This window comes from Pan paniscus, chromosome 4 (assembly GCF_029289425.2).
Source record: "Pan paniscus chromosome 4, NHGRI_mPanPan1-v2.0_pri, whole genome shotgun sequence".
Classification (NCBI taxonomy): Eukaryota; Metazoa; Chordata; class Mammalia; order Primates; family Hominidae; genus Pan; species Pan paniscus.
Window position 1 is genome coordinate 139437210 of NC_073253.2, and position 13897 is coordinate 139451106.

A 13897-nucleotide genomic window follows, 5' to 3' on the forward strand; every position below is an offset into this window, starting at 1 on the left:
GTCTGTTTCCTCCCTGATAGCGAAGGCTGTCAGCATGAAAGCTATCTCTGCTTGAGGGCAGAGAAAACTTAAGGATGTGTTAGGAGTGAGAATGTAGAGAGTGATCACATTATTTCAAAATTAAAATAGTCCTTTTGAGAATATACCCTTCAATATTTGGCTGTGCATGTGAAAGCAGGAAACAGAGGCGAAAACATATTTTATCAATTTCACAATTTACCTAACATACGTCTTGATTTGCTATACGCTTGAATATTACAAAGAACAGGATGGAACATTCTTCCTTGCTCTTCCTCTAAGAGAAATCTGTTGCCGTATGCTGTTCAGCCTTCAGTCCGGGAGTGCCATCCCACAGTGTTTCAGCGGAGAGCTGCCAGGAGAGAATAATAACACTAGCGGTGTTATTTGCTGACACGAAGGCTAGGAATACACTTACAGCCTAGACTTGGCTTCTTGCCTCTTGTTAAGGCACCAAACAGCCGGGCTTACCGACAACTTCCCTGAGACATTCGCTTACTCTAGCACTATTTAAATCTTTTTGTGGGGTGTATTGCTTTATTTCCTTCAATGCTTTATTTCCTTCAAGTCTTTTATCTTTTTAATCTCACCACTCATTCGTTTTCATCCCTGAGACTAAAGAAACAAGAAGGAGTACAGATCTGGGGATGTTAACCTGAGGTCTATGAACCCCAACATGAATGGGCTTCAGGCCAATCTTGAACCAAACCCCTGATCTCTCAGAAGGTGAGGGAGGCCTAGACCATCTTGCTTTTCTGAGGTTCCATTTAGATTAAAAAGTAGATATGCCCAAATAGAGTTAGCAAAGCAAGTGTTTAACTGCTTACTATAATAAACAAACTGTTTTAGCACACAACAATTAACAATATGATGCAATATAATTGTGCAAAACAGGGTATTTACAGTGTTTATGAAAAATACCAATTCAAAATGTTTCAGGTGGTATGATCAAATCATGGGTTTCAAGATTAAGGTTGTCTGGTGAATGTTTTCCATTTTTCAATTCTCAGAGTGTGTCTCTGTGAATGTATGTGTAATCTCCCTTCAAAAAGAAGTTTCATAGTCAAAATTTGAGGAATTCTGCTTATGTGAATCATCAACTACATGGCCCCTGCACCGGTTCCTCTTTTTACTCAGCCTTTCCTGAGAGGTTCTGCCTTGACAGTGAATGCAAACTTTTATGCTTGTGGATTCATTTCCTAGGTTTTATTAGATTCTCTAAGCAGTCCATTTTCCAAAAAAGGTTAAGAATCTACTTGTCTCAAAAGTAACCTAACCTATAAAACCCAGACCAATGAACAGAACTCCTCATTTTAAAAATTCAGAATATTCTTCTTTTATATTATAAAATCTTTTAACTCTGCAATTTAAAGTAATATTAATACTCTTTTTAAGAGTATTAATATTAATTAATATTAATTATTGGTGTGCTTTTTAAAAACATGTTTAGTAATCTTGAAATTTGTTGTTTCAAATTTCAAGAAAATGTCTTGAAATTTGTTGTTTCAAAAAAAATCTTGTTTCTTAAATTTGCCGCCTCTCTATTCCTATTCAAGAATATCTAAGGTTAAAATGAGGATGGTTATCCTGAAGAGTCAGTGGTCTAAAGCCCATCCTGCTACTCTGGAATCGTGTGACCCTGAGGAAGTGCTGACCCTCTCTGTTCCTCAGTTCTGCATCTCTAAGATGAGATAGTTAATTTTCATTCCTCAAGTCCGTTTTAGCTCTAAAAGATTATAATTTTTCTTACTCTGTTTCTCCACCTACTGCCATACTGTCCCTGCAATGTTTCCATACCTGAGCTCCAAAGCTATCGTCATGACGTTTTGACCTACTCTCTTAGAAATAAAACATTTGCTTACTTTACAACCAAAACCAGTACTTAATAGGTCTGAATTCAGATTTATTTTGTCTTTGACCTGATGTCAACGAAACATTTATTTTGTTGTCATGGTGAGCAGTGCATGCCAAGTAAACTTAGATCACTATAAAAACTTAAAAATAAAATCTAAATGTTTTGGCCCTATTAAGTTGCCAGATACAGAGCTGCACTGATAGCTTAGGGCACTAGATGGCGATATAAGTGCATCACATAACAAACATCTTCTTGATTGGTCCAGCATTAAAATCCTAATGATTGAGGCCAGAACAGGTTAATGCATTAGTTAACGAAACAAAGTCAAATATAATCAGGTGTAGGAATGTTAGCTAACGCTCTGAATATGTTCAGTAACCCAGTGCTTATTGAAAGAAAAGATTGTTAAAGTAGAAACTAATTTATCCTACTGTTGAGCGTATCTTCAAGCTAATTTTTTGGGCAAGAGTTGGCAATAAACACGTTTCTCATAAAATGTATATAATTCCTAAGTTCACCTCCATTTTTGTTTTTCACTTTTTAAAAATAGCAATTGTTTGGGATGGCGTGTGCCTCACATATATTATTCATTGACCAAGCACTATATTCTTATCAGGGATGTGAGCCCTAAGACACTGCTGTTTTAAAGGGGATATGGCCGACTTACTGTAAGCTGTTGGCTGGGCCATTATTGACTGGCAGGCTCAACTGGAAGCACTTTGTTAGTGGATTAGGTTGCCCTGGAAATGCCTTCCTGAAACTCTAATGATGCACTTAAGGGAGCCCTCTGGAACAGGAGTAAAATGTCTTTTAGCAGGAGTGCCTTCCACCAGAGTCCTCTTGGGATGACTTGGGAGGGGCTGGGGGCACGTCCAAAGAGATGCGCAGTAAGGAAACAACCCCAGAAAAAGGTTGCAGGTATCAATTTCTTACAGGTGAGCTAAGATAATGACTTATGCATGTAAACTGTGGGCTTTCTGTGGGTGCCGGTGCTTCACGTCTTCATTTTGAAAGAGCATCATTAATTTCAGAGAGAGTGTTTATGTATCTACCTATTTACATATATATTCATAGTTATTTATTTATTTGCTAGGGGTTGTGGTGGCAGGCGGATGAAATAGAAAAGGAAAAAAAGGGAGAATCTGAGTGAATATGGTTTAAATCAAAGGATTAAAAAAACACTTTGTAGTTTGAACACTGGGGTCATTTGGTGTGCGTGTCTGTGTTTTAAAACAAGCATTAGAGGGATATTTGCCCTTCAGCAGGAGGGAATTCCGTGAACGAGGAGGGGGGAGGGGGGAAGATCTGTAGATTTTTCAAATAAAGTCAGTTGTGTTTATCTCACAACTTACCTCTTGGGTAGGGGGCAGGGATTTGCTGTGGGATGGTGATGGAGGTAAAGACAAGGAAGAAGGAAAAGGCCCTTGGAAACTCCAGACTCCAGGACAGGACAGGGAGGGAAGTGGCTGCGCAGCACTGCGTCCCCGCCCCAAGCCCCGCGCGCCTGGCAATCGCGTGCCCACCGCCGGAGCGCGGCGTCCCCGTGCAGTCCTGGCAACCTGTCACCGAGGAGGACGTGACTCGGAGCTGCCTCCGCTTTCTCCAAGCCATATTCCTTTAAGATGATGTAATAGTCATTTCCCTGGATGGTTTCTTGCCTGCACTGCTGAAACAACAGCATCCGAACTGCACTGGGAACTGTGGAACCACCCAGCTCCGCCGCCAGAGAAGCCGGAGCCCCGGGCCCCCCGCCGGCATCTCTGCGCTGCGTTGGCCTCTGGCTCCCACCGGCTCCCACCTGGCTGGGAACATGGGAGTCCGTTTGCCCTTGCCGGCAGGTGGGGTGGCTAGCTGGGACCCTAGCAGAGCACATCTCTCCATCTTTCTGCTTCTGGGCTTTCTGAAAAGCTTCTAAGTCCTGGTACCTCTTGCAACTCTCTTCTAAGGATCCTTTCCAAAGATTTCTTTTTCCATTTTTCTTTTCCCCTGGGGAAGCTTTGGTTGAATATTTTCTCTGCTTTACTTCTTCACCCCAACCTCCTCTCATCACGGCTTAACTTTTTTGCGACTTGTTTTAACTTAAGATACGGAATGAATACATATGTACCTACATACACACATAAATACAAATAGGCATTTATATAAATGCATATATATAATAGTTATTTTCCAAGAGCACATCTCTCTGGCACTTTTCATTGATACCTCGGTCGTTTACCTGTTTGGGATTTGACAAGATCCAGACTCAGTTTGGCTGTGGATTTTGATTGCTTTACAAATGGTTATTATTATTTTTTTCACAAGAACTGGGTCTCCAGCACTCACTAAGGTAAGCTCTAAGACTTACTGCTTTTCCTGTCCAGCTGAAAAAAAAAATTCCCATTTGGAAGTTGAAAATTGCATGTTTCATTTTAATGTAGACTTACAAGTAAATTGTTTTTCATACTAATTGCTGGAGACAGAGGCTTGTAGATAAACATGTAGACACAAAATAGCATGAGAGAAGCTATGATTTAATTGAAGAATGGCTGAGATCAGTAGTTCCAGAGCTGCTTATGTAAAATAATCTCTCTCTCCCTCCCTCTGTTTTTCCCTCCCTCCCTCTCTCTCTCTCCAGAGGACTCTTTTTCTGACTCATTCCAGGTTTGAGGAAATAATTTTTTCTCTTTTCCTTCAGACGGACATCGGAGTAACTGGGGAATTGGCCTGCCTTGCATGTGAGCTTGATGGAAGATTGGATATAGATGAGTTGATTATATTTTATGAAGTAGCAGCTCACTACCATCCACCATCCAGGGTTTAAACTACTTTTTCAGCATCACTTCACCTGTGGACTCTTATACATTTTGCTTTCTTGGGGGAAAAATACTGGGATAAGAGGAGGTCATTTTTTAATAAGTTAGCATCCTTTTCCCTTTCTTACAAGTTGATCCAAAGGATAAGGCTGTGACTCCATTGGATTGCACCTTTAAATCAAAATAGCAGCAGCAGAAGAAAGGGACAATGGCTCTGAGTGGAAACTGTAGTCGTTATTATCCTCGAGAACAAGGGTCCGCAGTTCCCAACTCCTTCCCTGAGGTGGTAGAGCTGAATGTCGGGGGTCAAGTTTATTTTACTCGCCATTCCACATTGATAAGCATCCCTCATTCCCTCCTGTGGAAAATGTTTTCCCCAAAGAGAGACACGGCTAATGATCTAGCCAAGGACTCCAAGGGAAGGTTTTTCATTGACAGAGATGGATTTTTGTTCCGTTACATTCTGGACTATCTCAGGGACAGGCAGGTGGTCCTGCCTGATCACTTTCCAGAAAAAGGAAGACTGAAAAGGGAAGCTGAATACTTCCAGCTCCCAGACTTGGTCAAACTCCTGACCCCCGATGAAATCAAGCAAAGCCCAGATGAATTCTGCCACAGTGACTTTGAAGATGCCTCCCAAGGAAGCGACACAAGAATCTGCCCCCCTTCCTCCCTGCTCCCTGCCGACCGCAAGTGGGGTTTCATTACTGTGGGTTACAGAGGATCCTGCACCTTGGGCAGAGAGGGACAGGCAGATGCCAAGTTTCGGAGAGTTCCCCGGATTTTGGTTTGTGGAAGGATTTCCTTGGCAAAAGAAGTCTTTGGAGAAACTTTGAATGAAAGCAGAGACCCTGATCGAGCCCCAGAAAGATACACCTCCAGATTTTATCTCAAATTCAAGCACCTGGAAAGGGCTTTTGATATGTTGTCAGAGTGTGGATTCCACATGGTGGCCTGTAACTCATCGGTGACAGCATCTTTCATCAACCAATATACAGATGACAAGATCTGGTCAAGCTACACTGAATATGTCTTCTACCGTAAGTACAAAGGGTTGTTTTAATTTCTTATGTGTGTCAATGCTCTTCACAAATGTATATGGTCTGTGTGTTCTCTCCATACCTAAGGAACGTGGTTTGGAATTCTTTTTAACTCTTGAGTTGTAGTTAGAGGATTAGAGGTTATAATTCAGCTCTCATGTCTAACCTAAGGCAACTTTTATCCAATGAGGTCACAGAATATTCAAAGGCCTCCAAAATAATAAAATGCAAATGATGTTGGTATATGCAATATGTAAAATGGAACAAGCATGTATGTCTTTTTGTTTTTGCCAGATATTGAATTGGGAAAATAAGGTTGATTATTACATCTTGGCTGTTTGTCCACAGGAGCTTGGTATACTCAGTGGGTGAATTACTGCTGTCTATTCATTTAGCTGGACTTTGAGGTCTATTAAGCTGGTTGCTGAAGACTTGCTTTCATCAGGGGCTTTGAAAACACAAATGGATGTTGCAATGAATAATGTGGTCTTGGCTAGATGGCAGTACAGACTGCTGAAAGGCCCCCTGCTCCCCCCAAGTCTAAATTTTGCTTTTAAGGGTTTTACAAATCTGCTGTTTGATTCTGAAGTCTTTTGTACTGAGACCTGATTTGCACTGCAGACTTAATTAAGCTGAACTTCATTTAAGATCTATCTAAAAGGAACTAGATCCTTGAGAATTGTCAATCACATTTAAACACCTTCAGACAGCTGAGGTGGTAGAATTACTGACATAAAAGGAAGCCAGAGAGGGAAGAAATGAAACAATGATACTGAAGCCTTTTAAGTAAGGGGTTCTTAGAGGTCAGTTCATTTGCTTAAATGAAGATACCCTGCAGATTCCTCATTTTATGATATGGCATTATTCTAAACTATAAACTATGAGCCATTGATCTCTGAAAGGAAAAGAGTAAATCAGCCTGCACTCTTTGGTACTTGATTTTAACTGCCGATTTTCAACAGGCCCAGGAGTTGGGTGAAGTAAATTCCACAAGAAATATGTTTCCAGTGTTAACATTTGATTTCCTCTATTCTTATTCTAAAACAAATCCAGAGTTCAGGATTAAAATATCTAAATTTCTTTAAACATAAAAGTAGGACTGAATTTCTTGGACTGGTTTTTTTCCTTAGTTATGTTTAATCATTTGGCAATGGTGCTGGGAACCTTGGTGGAGAGGCTAGTGGGAAGCCAAGTCGTTCTCTACTAAGCTATCACACATTTGGTTAAGACACATGTATTGCATAGCCAGAACAACCTGTGGAAAAAAACAAAATCAGTAATCAGTTCAGGAGTATATTGATGTGCAATAACAAACATCATTTGGTTCATTAATCCTATCTGTGGCCTTTATCTACAATCTATATCTTTCTTTATGCTACAGCTTAGTGGACAGGTATTGTTTTCTTCCTTTTGGTAAATTTCCCACTAGTGTAGAGATAAGATTCCGGCTTTTTAGCTTTCTATAAAGGAATATGACATTATCTATAATTCTGAAGCAGAAATATCTTCTCCAAACTTTTTGGAGAAGTACATCTTAAAGATAGTTCCAATGCAGCTTTGTAATATTTACCATGTTCTCCAATTTTGAATATTTGAAAACATAGCATCGTAAGAAGCTTCAACCAAATAAATGGAAACATACCAGTTATACCCTCCAAAAAGACCACATTGGATTTATAGTCACTTGCTTACATAAATGAGACCCACACACTGAAATTTATTTGTCTACAAGTGGCATTTCTGTGTTCATCAAAGGCTCATCTGTCCAACACGATTTCCCTTTAGATTTATCTGGACAGGCTCCATTCTCCTGACTATGTCATTTCTTCTTTCTTTGTTGAATTGCTGAGAGATTGCTGAGGAACAGTTTGTTCTCCATCTCTCCATGGACAGGCTAGCACAAATGCACAGGAACTTCATACTAGCAGCATATATCTTGCAAATGATATACTTCCCCTTTGTACCCACCATCCAGAGCTAAGTGTTAACTCTTCCTCTGTCTTAGGACCAATAAAACTGACAGCTGGCTTTCTAGGGTGCATAACAGCTTCCGTGCAGCTGTTTAGCCATAATTATTTAATTAGAAGCTGCCAACTGTGCCTATATAAGCATTAATTCATCAAGCTGTTGTGCTTGGGTTAATGGGCCAAAACCATGGGAGATGCTCTAAAGAAGGGAGTTGGCTGCATGCAAAGATGCTTTTCACAAAGGAACTCAACTTCCTCTTGGGCTTAGGGGGAAATATATATATATATGTATTTATATGTGTGTATATATATAAATATATATATTTATATGTGTGTATATATATACACACATATATATGTGTGTATATATATACACATATATATGTGTGTATATATATACACACATATATATGTGTGTATATATATGTATATATATGTGTGTATATATATATGTATATATATATACAAGCTCCTTAGATCTAAGGAATTAACAATTTAAGCAATCAGTCTTTTTTAATAACACAGGAATAATGCAGAGTCACTTTGCATGGATCAATATCTCAGTAAAAAATAAACAGCAAGAAATTAGTGCATAGCATGGTGGTTCATAATCATGGGGAGAGACTTCTTGTTTCCCTGTTTGCCTATTTTTTCTTCTGAGTCTTCCAAGAAAAATTTGGGAGACCAAAATCTGCCTATCAACCATGAATAAGTTAGATTCTTACCTCATTTAAATTTTCATGTGGACCTAGAGTTGATGGTCAATATCAGGTGGTTTTCCGTGTGTGTTTTGTCAGTGTAGAACTATGAACAATGAAAAAGTCAACAGGTGTTTGTATGTGCTTAAGAGGCAGGTAAGAAATGTGTTTGTCTACATCACTCACACACCAAAATACAGGTGAAATGCTATGGATTATGATTCACTTATATGCAACTAAAAGAGTTAATATGAGTGATAGAGGAACATAGAAAAGAAACGTCTACCCTAGGGATTGCCTTACAAAGTATTTTAGACATGTCCTTTGCTTTAATTTAAAACAATAAGAAGGTTTCTTTACTACTTTCCCACCCAACTGACTGAATAATTACTTTTCAAGCATTATGTGGAAGGTGAGGTCATAAATATCAGAAAATGCCTTCTTGATTCACCTCTAAATAAAATGAGAACTATGTAATCTGGAAAAGACAAGTCCTGATTTTGAACTAGATACTCAATAACAATTCACATCACTTAGGAACCAAATGACAGGTGCATGGAAATAAATGAACCTTTATTTCCAGAGCCATCTTCTGATGCCTGAGAGAGTGGGAAGATTGTTCTTGGTTGGAGAGAATTATGCACATTTCCATAAGCCTACTCATGAGTGAGTTACTTCAGCCAAATGCCTGAAAGCACTAAGATTTAAAGGCATTTGCCTCTAATAAAGCTGTGATAACGTGACCACACTTAGGGAGGTTAATTCATAGGCCACTTATTCTGAAAACATACACTCTGAATTCTGTGAATTATGGAAACGGACACACTGATTCATCATCTTTTCAACAAATTGCAGCTTGTAAGTGCATTTTAACCTTTCTTCTCTTTACTTATTTTCCTAAAATTTAGAGTTGCTTCCACAGAAGTCTCTAAATTACCTTTTAGATGCAGTATATATCTTCAGGATTATTGATTAAGATAGGCTGTTGGAAAAAAGTAGATCAAGAAATTATCTTCCATTTATAATTCAGCTGTGTGACCTTGTATTGGGGAGAAATATATGCTTTGGCCACTGTGAATAATTTAGCTAAGCTTGACTTTAACAAGCTTCAATAAGAGCATGTGCTTTCATAAGAAAACAGGTGGAAATGCATCTACCCTAAAATTATTCTAGCTTTTTTTTTCTCCTGGCTACTTGAAAGATACCAGTACAGGTTGAGCATCCCTACTTCAAAAATTCCATGTCCAAAATGATTCAAAATCCAAAACTTCTTGAGCACCAGCATGATGCCACAAGTGGAAAATTCCACATATAAGTACTCAACACAAACTTTGTTTCATGTCCCAAATTATTAAAACTATTGTATACAATTACATTAGGCTATGTGTATAATGTGCATATAAAACATAAATGAATTACATGTTCAAACTTGAGTCTTAGCCCTAAGATATGTCGTTACATATATGCAAATATCATGAAATCTGAAAAAATCCAAAATCTGAAACATGTCCAGTTCAGGCATTTTGAGTAAGGGATATTCAACCTGTAATAATTTCAATTTTTATTACCTATAGAGATATGGTATTGGCACATTCAAAGTGAAACATCAGGGATAGCAGAGTGGCCAAAATCATAAGGTATGTGATGTTTGGTCCTTACACTACCAGCATCTCTCTCTGGGACTTCCTTCTGTTGTCTCACCTTAGCTGCTCCTCTTTCCTTCTGTTTGAGTCATGCCTGCTCTCCAGTTCTTTCTCCCATGCCATAATCAAAGCTCATCAGGAAAAATTCTGCTCTGTCATTGTATTTAGAATGCTTTCAAGGCATGATGTTACCTTCCCCAGGGGTATTTGTACATAAGAGCACTTTTAATAGTTGTGGATCAGGCATCCTTTTACCCTGAAGAAAGTGTTCTTAAGATTTGAAGCTTCTTAATTTCTGATGAAAAACAAACCACAGTTTAAGTATAAGGCTTCATTATGAAGTCAGTTTAGACCCATGCTCAGGCAGATATTGGATAATAAAGGGCAGAAGCAGCAGGCATAATTTTTCTTATTTCTTTAAGATGCTGTGCACTGAGAATTGGGCTTAATAGAACAGTGATTTAAGCATGTTAGTGAAGTATTTTATTATACTGTTTTCACTTCTATGCCAAGCAAGAGCTGTTACCTGAGCCCAGTCCCTTGTAGGAGAAGATTAAAATAGTTTCTTCCTGGGTCTGTGGCATCAGGGAAGGTATTTGGCAGCAAGAATTGTGTCAATGTATGGGTGAAAAGGGGAGGTCTCTGAAGTTGCCCCCAAGTGTTCTGATACATTAAAAGATATATGATTGGAAAGAGAAGACCAAATGTTTCTAACAGCCTAATGAGGTTGTATCTAATCAAAGAAATTAGAAATGGAAGTAGCTGAGAATGTGCCACAAAGCTCCATCTGGAACACCTCCAAACACAAAACACGGAAAGGAGCGACTACGCATAGGATGAGTGCCAGTCCCATGCATAGAAAGAAGTCTTCCAGAAATGGATAGATGAATGCTCAGTTTCTGCATCATAACGCACTGTTGCTCTTTTTCTTTTGCCTCTGCGATGGCTTTTCTCAAGTATTGTATTTCTTGGCAAATCAGTTAATTTTTTTTATTACAGAAATTTTGAAATGTATCCAAATGTAGAGATAATGGCATAATGAACTTTCATGTAACCATCACCCATCTCTAATAATTGCACTTAGCACAGCAAGATCAATCTTGTTTCATCCATATTCCTACTTACTCTCCCTTTTGTCGATGCTGGATTATTTTGAAGCAAATCCCAGACATCAATTCATTTCTTTATCCACAAATGCTATGGTATATATTTCTAAAATATAAATTATTTTTAAAAGCAACATAACATCATTATATGGTATTATACCATATACCATTATAACATACAAAATTAATAATTCTTTAATATTATCAAATATCTAGTCAGTGTTTAAAGTTTCCTGATTTCTTCACAATGTTCTTAAAAGTCAGTTTGAATCAAGATGCAAATGAAATCTACATATTATATTTGTTTGCTAATTTTCTTTTCTCTCATAATTTAAAAAATATTGCATATAACTTATATGCAACAAAGTGGTAAAATGTCCATCTTACATCTCTTTTAATTCCTCCCTTTCTTTCTCTTGCTCTATTCCCTTTTCTCTCTCTGTTTTCCCTTCCCTTCCCTTCTTTCTCTTTCCGTCTCTCTCTCTCTTTCTTTCTTTCTTTCTTTCTTTCTCTCTCTCTCTCTTTCTTTTTTTCTCTCTCTCTTTCTTTCTTTTTCTTTCTCCTCTTTTTTACAACTTACTTGTTTCATGAAATCAAGTTGTCATGTTGAATATCTTGCATTCTGGGTTTTGCTCATCCATCTCTATGATCTCCGTGATATTATGAACACACCCTCCTCAATCCTTATGTTTTTGGTAAGCTCGTTAGATCTAGACTCCAGATTTTAGAGGCCTAATCAGATTCACTCAGTATTTCTGACAAGTTTTCACAGGTGATAGCGAGTCCATTTTACAATTTGCATTGGAGGATTGAAATGCTATATGTTATGGAGGCAAGGTAAGGGCATGTTTTTATTGTTAGCTTTTACATATTTATCATCTGAATCAATAGCTATTGGGTGTATTCTCTCCATTGTTCAAGTTGATTCTGATGACAAAGCAGGCATTCAAAGAGGTCCCTTATTTTCTCTCCAGTCATTCAAGGTCTAGTATTGCACTTCCATTCTTGTCATTAGATTAGGCTACCATTCAGGTGCTGCAGTGGTAGCCTGCTGAGCTTACCAAGATGTGCAGTGGGCCCTGTTGACTATGAGAATCATTTTGGGTAGAAAAGTTTTCCTTCTGGCTATTCTGATTTTACATTTGAGTATCTTTGTATTCTTTCAATTGTGCTGAAACTCCACTGAACTTACCATTTGTGTTTCCCAAGCTTCTTCTCTAAATGGCATTGTTAGTCACTTAGTTGCCCAAGGAGGAATAAAACATAGGTGACGTTCCTGATTCTTTCTTCTCCCCACTTTCTCCAATCTCCAACAAGTCCTGTTGGTTCTTCTCCTTCATCTCCCTCAGGTCCATCCTCTTCTTTCCATCTCCGCTGATGGAAAGGCCATGAGCATTCCTTTATTGCTTTTCTATACTATTGCAAATGAGCTTAAAATGTTCTCCCCCTCCCACATCCAGTATTTTCCCCTTTGGATCTATCCTCCTTGCTGCAAATATGATGAGATTTCTAAGGAGTGACTGACCATGTCACTCCTTTGCTTAAAGTTCATAATTGTCTTACAACTGCTTTTGTATTCAAATACAAACTCTTTAACATGAACCACATCCTTTTGTGAAATCGCTTCTGCTTCCCTCCTCAGCCTCTACTGTTGCCATTCTGCCCTCTTTGCATTTATAACCTTAGCCATAACAGATCTTTTTTAGTTCTTGGATACTGTTGTATACTTGCATGTTCATTTTTTGTGCGTGATGTTCCTTCTGCCTGGAACTCTGCCTCCATCTGTTTTGATTAGCTAAATGTTCAGTTTCCCAATCCAGAAGTTACTTCTTCTGGGAAGACTTTCCTAGTCCACCATACCTGGATTAGGTACCCCTTATCTTTGCCTCTTAAGATCCTATTTTTCTATATCACAGCACATATAATAATGTATTCTACTTGTTTATTTACCTGTCTTTCCAACTGTAAGCTTTGTGAAGCCAGAAGCTGTATCTGTCATCTTCATTATTGTACCTTATTCAGTGCCTGGAACAAATGTAGGTATAGTACTTTATAAATATTTCTTTAGAATGCATTTTTAAAAGTTCTTACTGCAATATTCTGTTTTGGTCATAGATGCTACTGTCTTGAATATACTATTGTATTGTCTCTTAATAGAAGAACTGGAGGGCAGTGATGGTTTGATTGATGCTTTAAATAATAATAATAATGTTATTTTCTAACTTTCACTGAGTGCTAAGCATTTTACATACTAGTTGGAATTCTCACTGAAAGGTGCTCTACTCTTCGCACCTGCACAAAGATTCTAGCTCTAGGGAACTGAGAAAAACACTTACCAGCAGCAAAGGCTCCTGTGGTCTCCTTTTAGTTGGTTCATCCAAGCAGGAGTAAATTGAAGCTGAATGTGACCAGGGTTTAAGGAGCAACCCAGGATTCAGAAAAGTGCTGCAAAATTGATAAATATCCCCAATAGAAAAAGAGCTCTACTAGAAGGCAAACTGTACTGTGAGACCGACAAGGTTGCCTTCTTAATTTTCTTACTGCCAAAGTATTCCATTTCCTCTTCTCTTCCCATAAATGTTAATTATCATTTCTTAATGCCAGAGGCAGCATAACATAGTGGTTAAGAGCCTGGATTTTGGTGCCCAGGCAGCTTGAGGTTGAATCTCAGCTTTGCTACCACCAGATACATGATCATTAGCAAATTGCTTCCATGCCTCAGTTTCCTCAACCGTAAAATGGAAAGGATAACAATAGTACTTGCCACATAGAGTT

The 13897-nt window shown here is 38.4% G+C and overlaps 1 protein-coding gene across 5 annotated transcripts in view; it reads left to right on the top strand.

Moving 5' to 3' along the window:
• Positions 1–13897, top strand: part of KCTD16 (potassium channel tetramerization domain containing 16) — a 309347-nt gene that overhangs the window by 30495 nt on the left and 264955 nt on the right. For 3 of the 5 annotated variants that reach the window (XM_003829092.6, XM_055112740.2, XM_055112741.2), the window contains one exon: positions 4551–5708. In XM_003829092.6, the coding sequence (XP_003829140.1) occupies positions 4877–5708 (832 nt within the window). In that variant the 5' untranslated portion in view covers positions 4551–4876. Of the gene's footprint in view, positions 1–3402; positions 4203–4490; positions 5709–13897 lie in introns of those variants that run through there. The other 2 variants (XM_003829093.6, XM_034960712.2) reach the window with 2 other exon arrangements.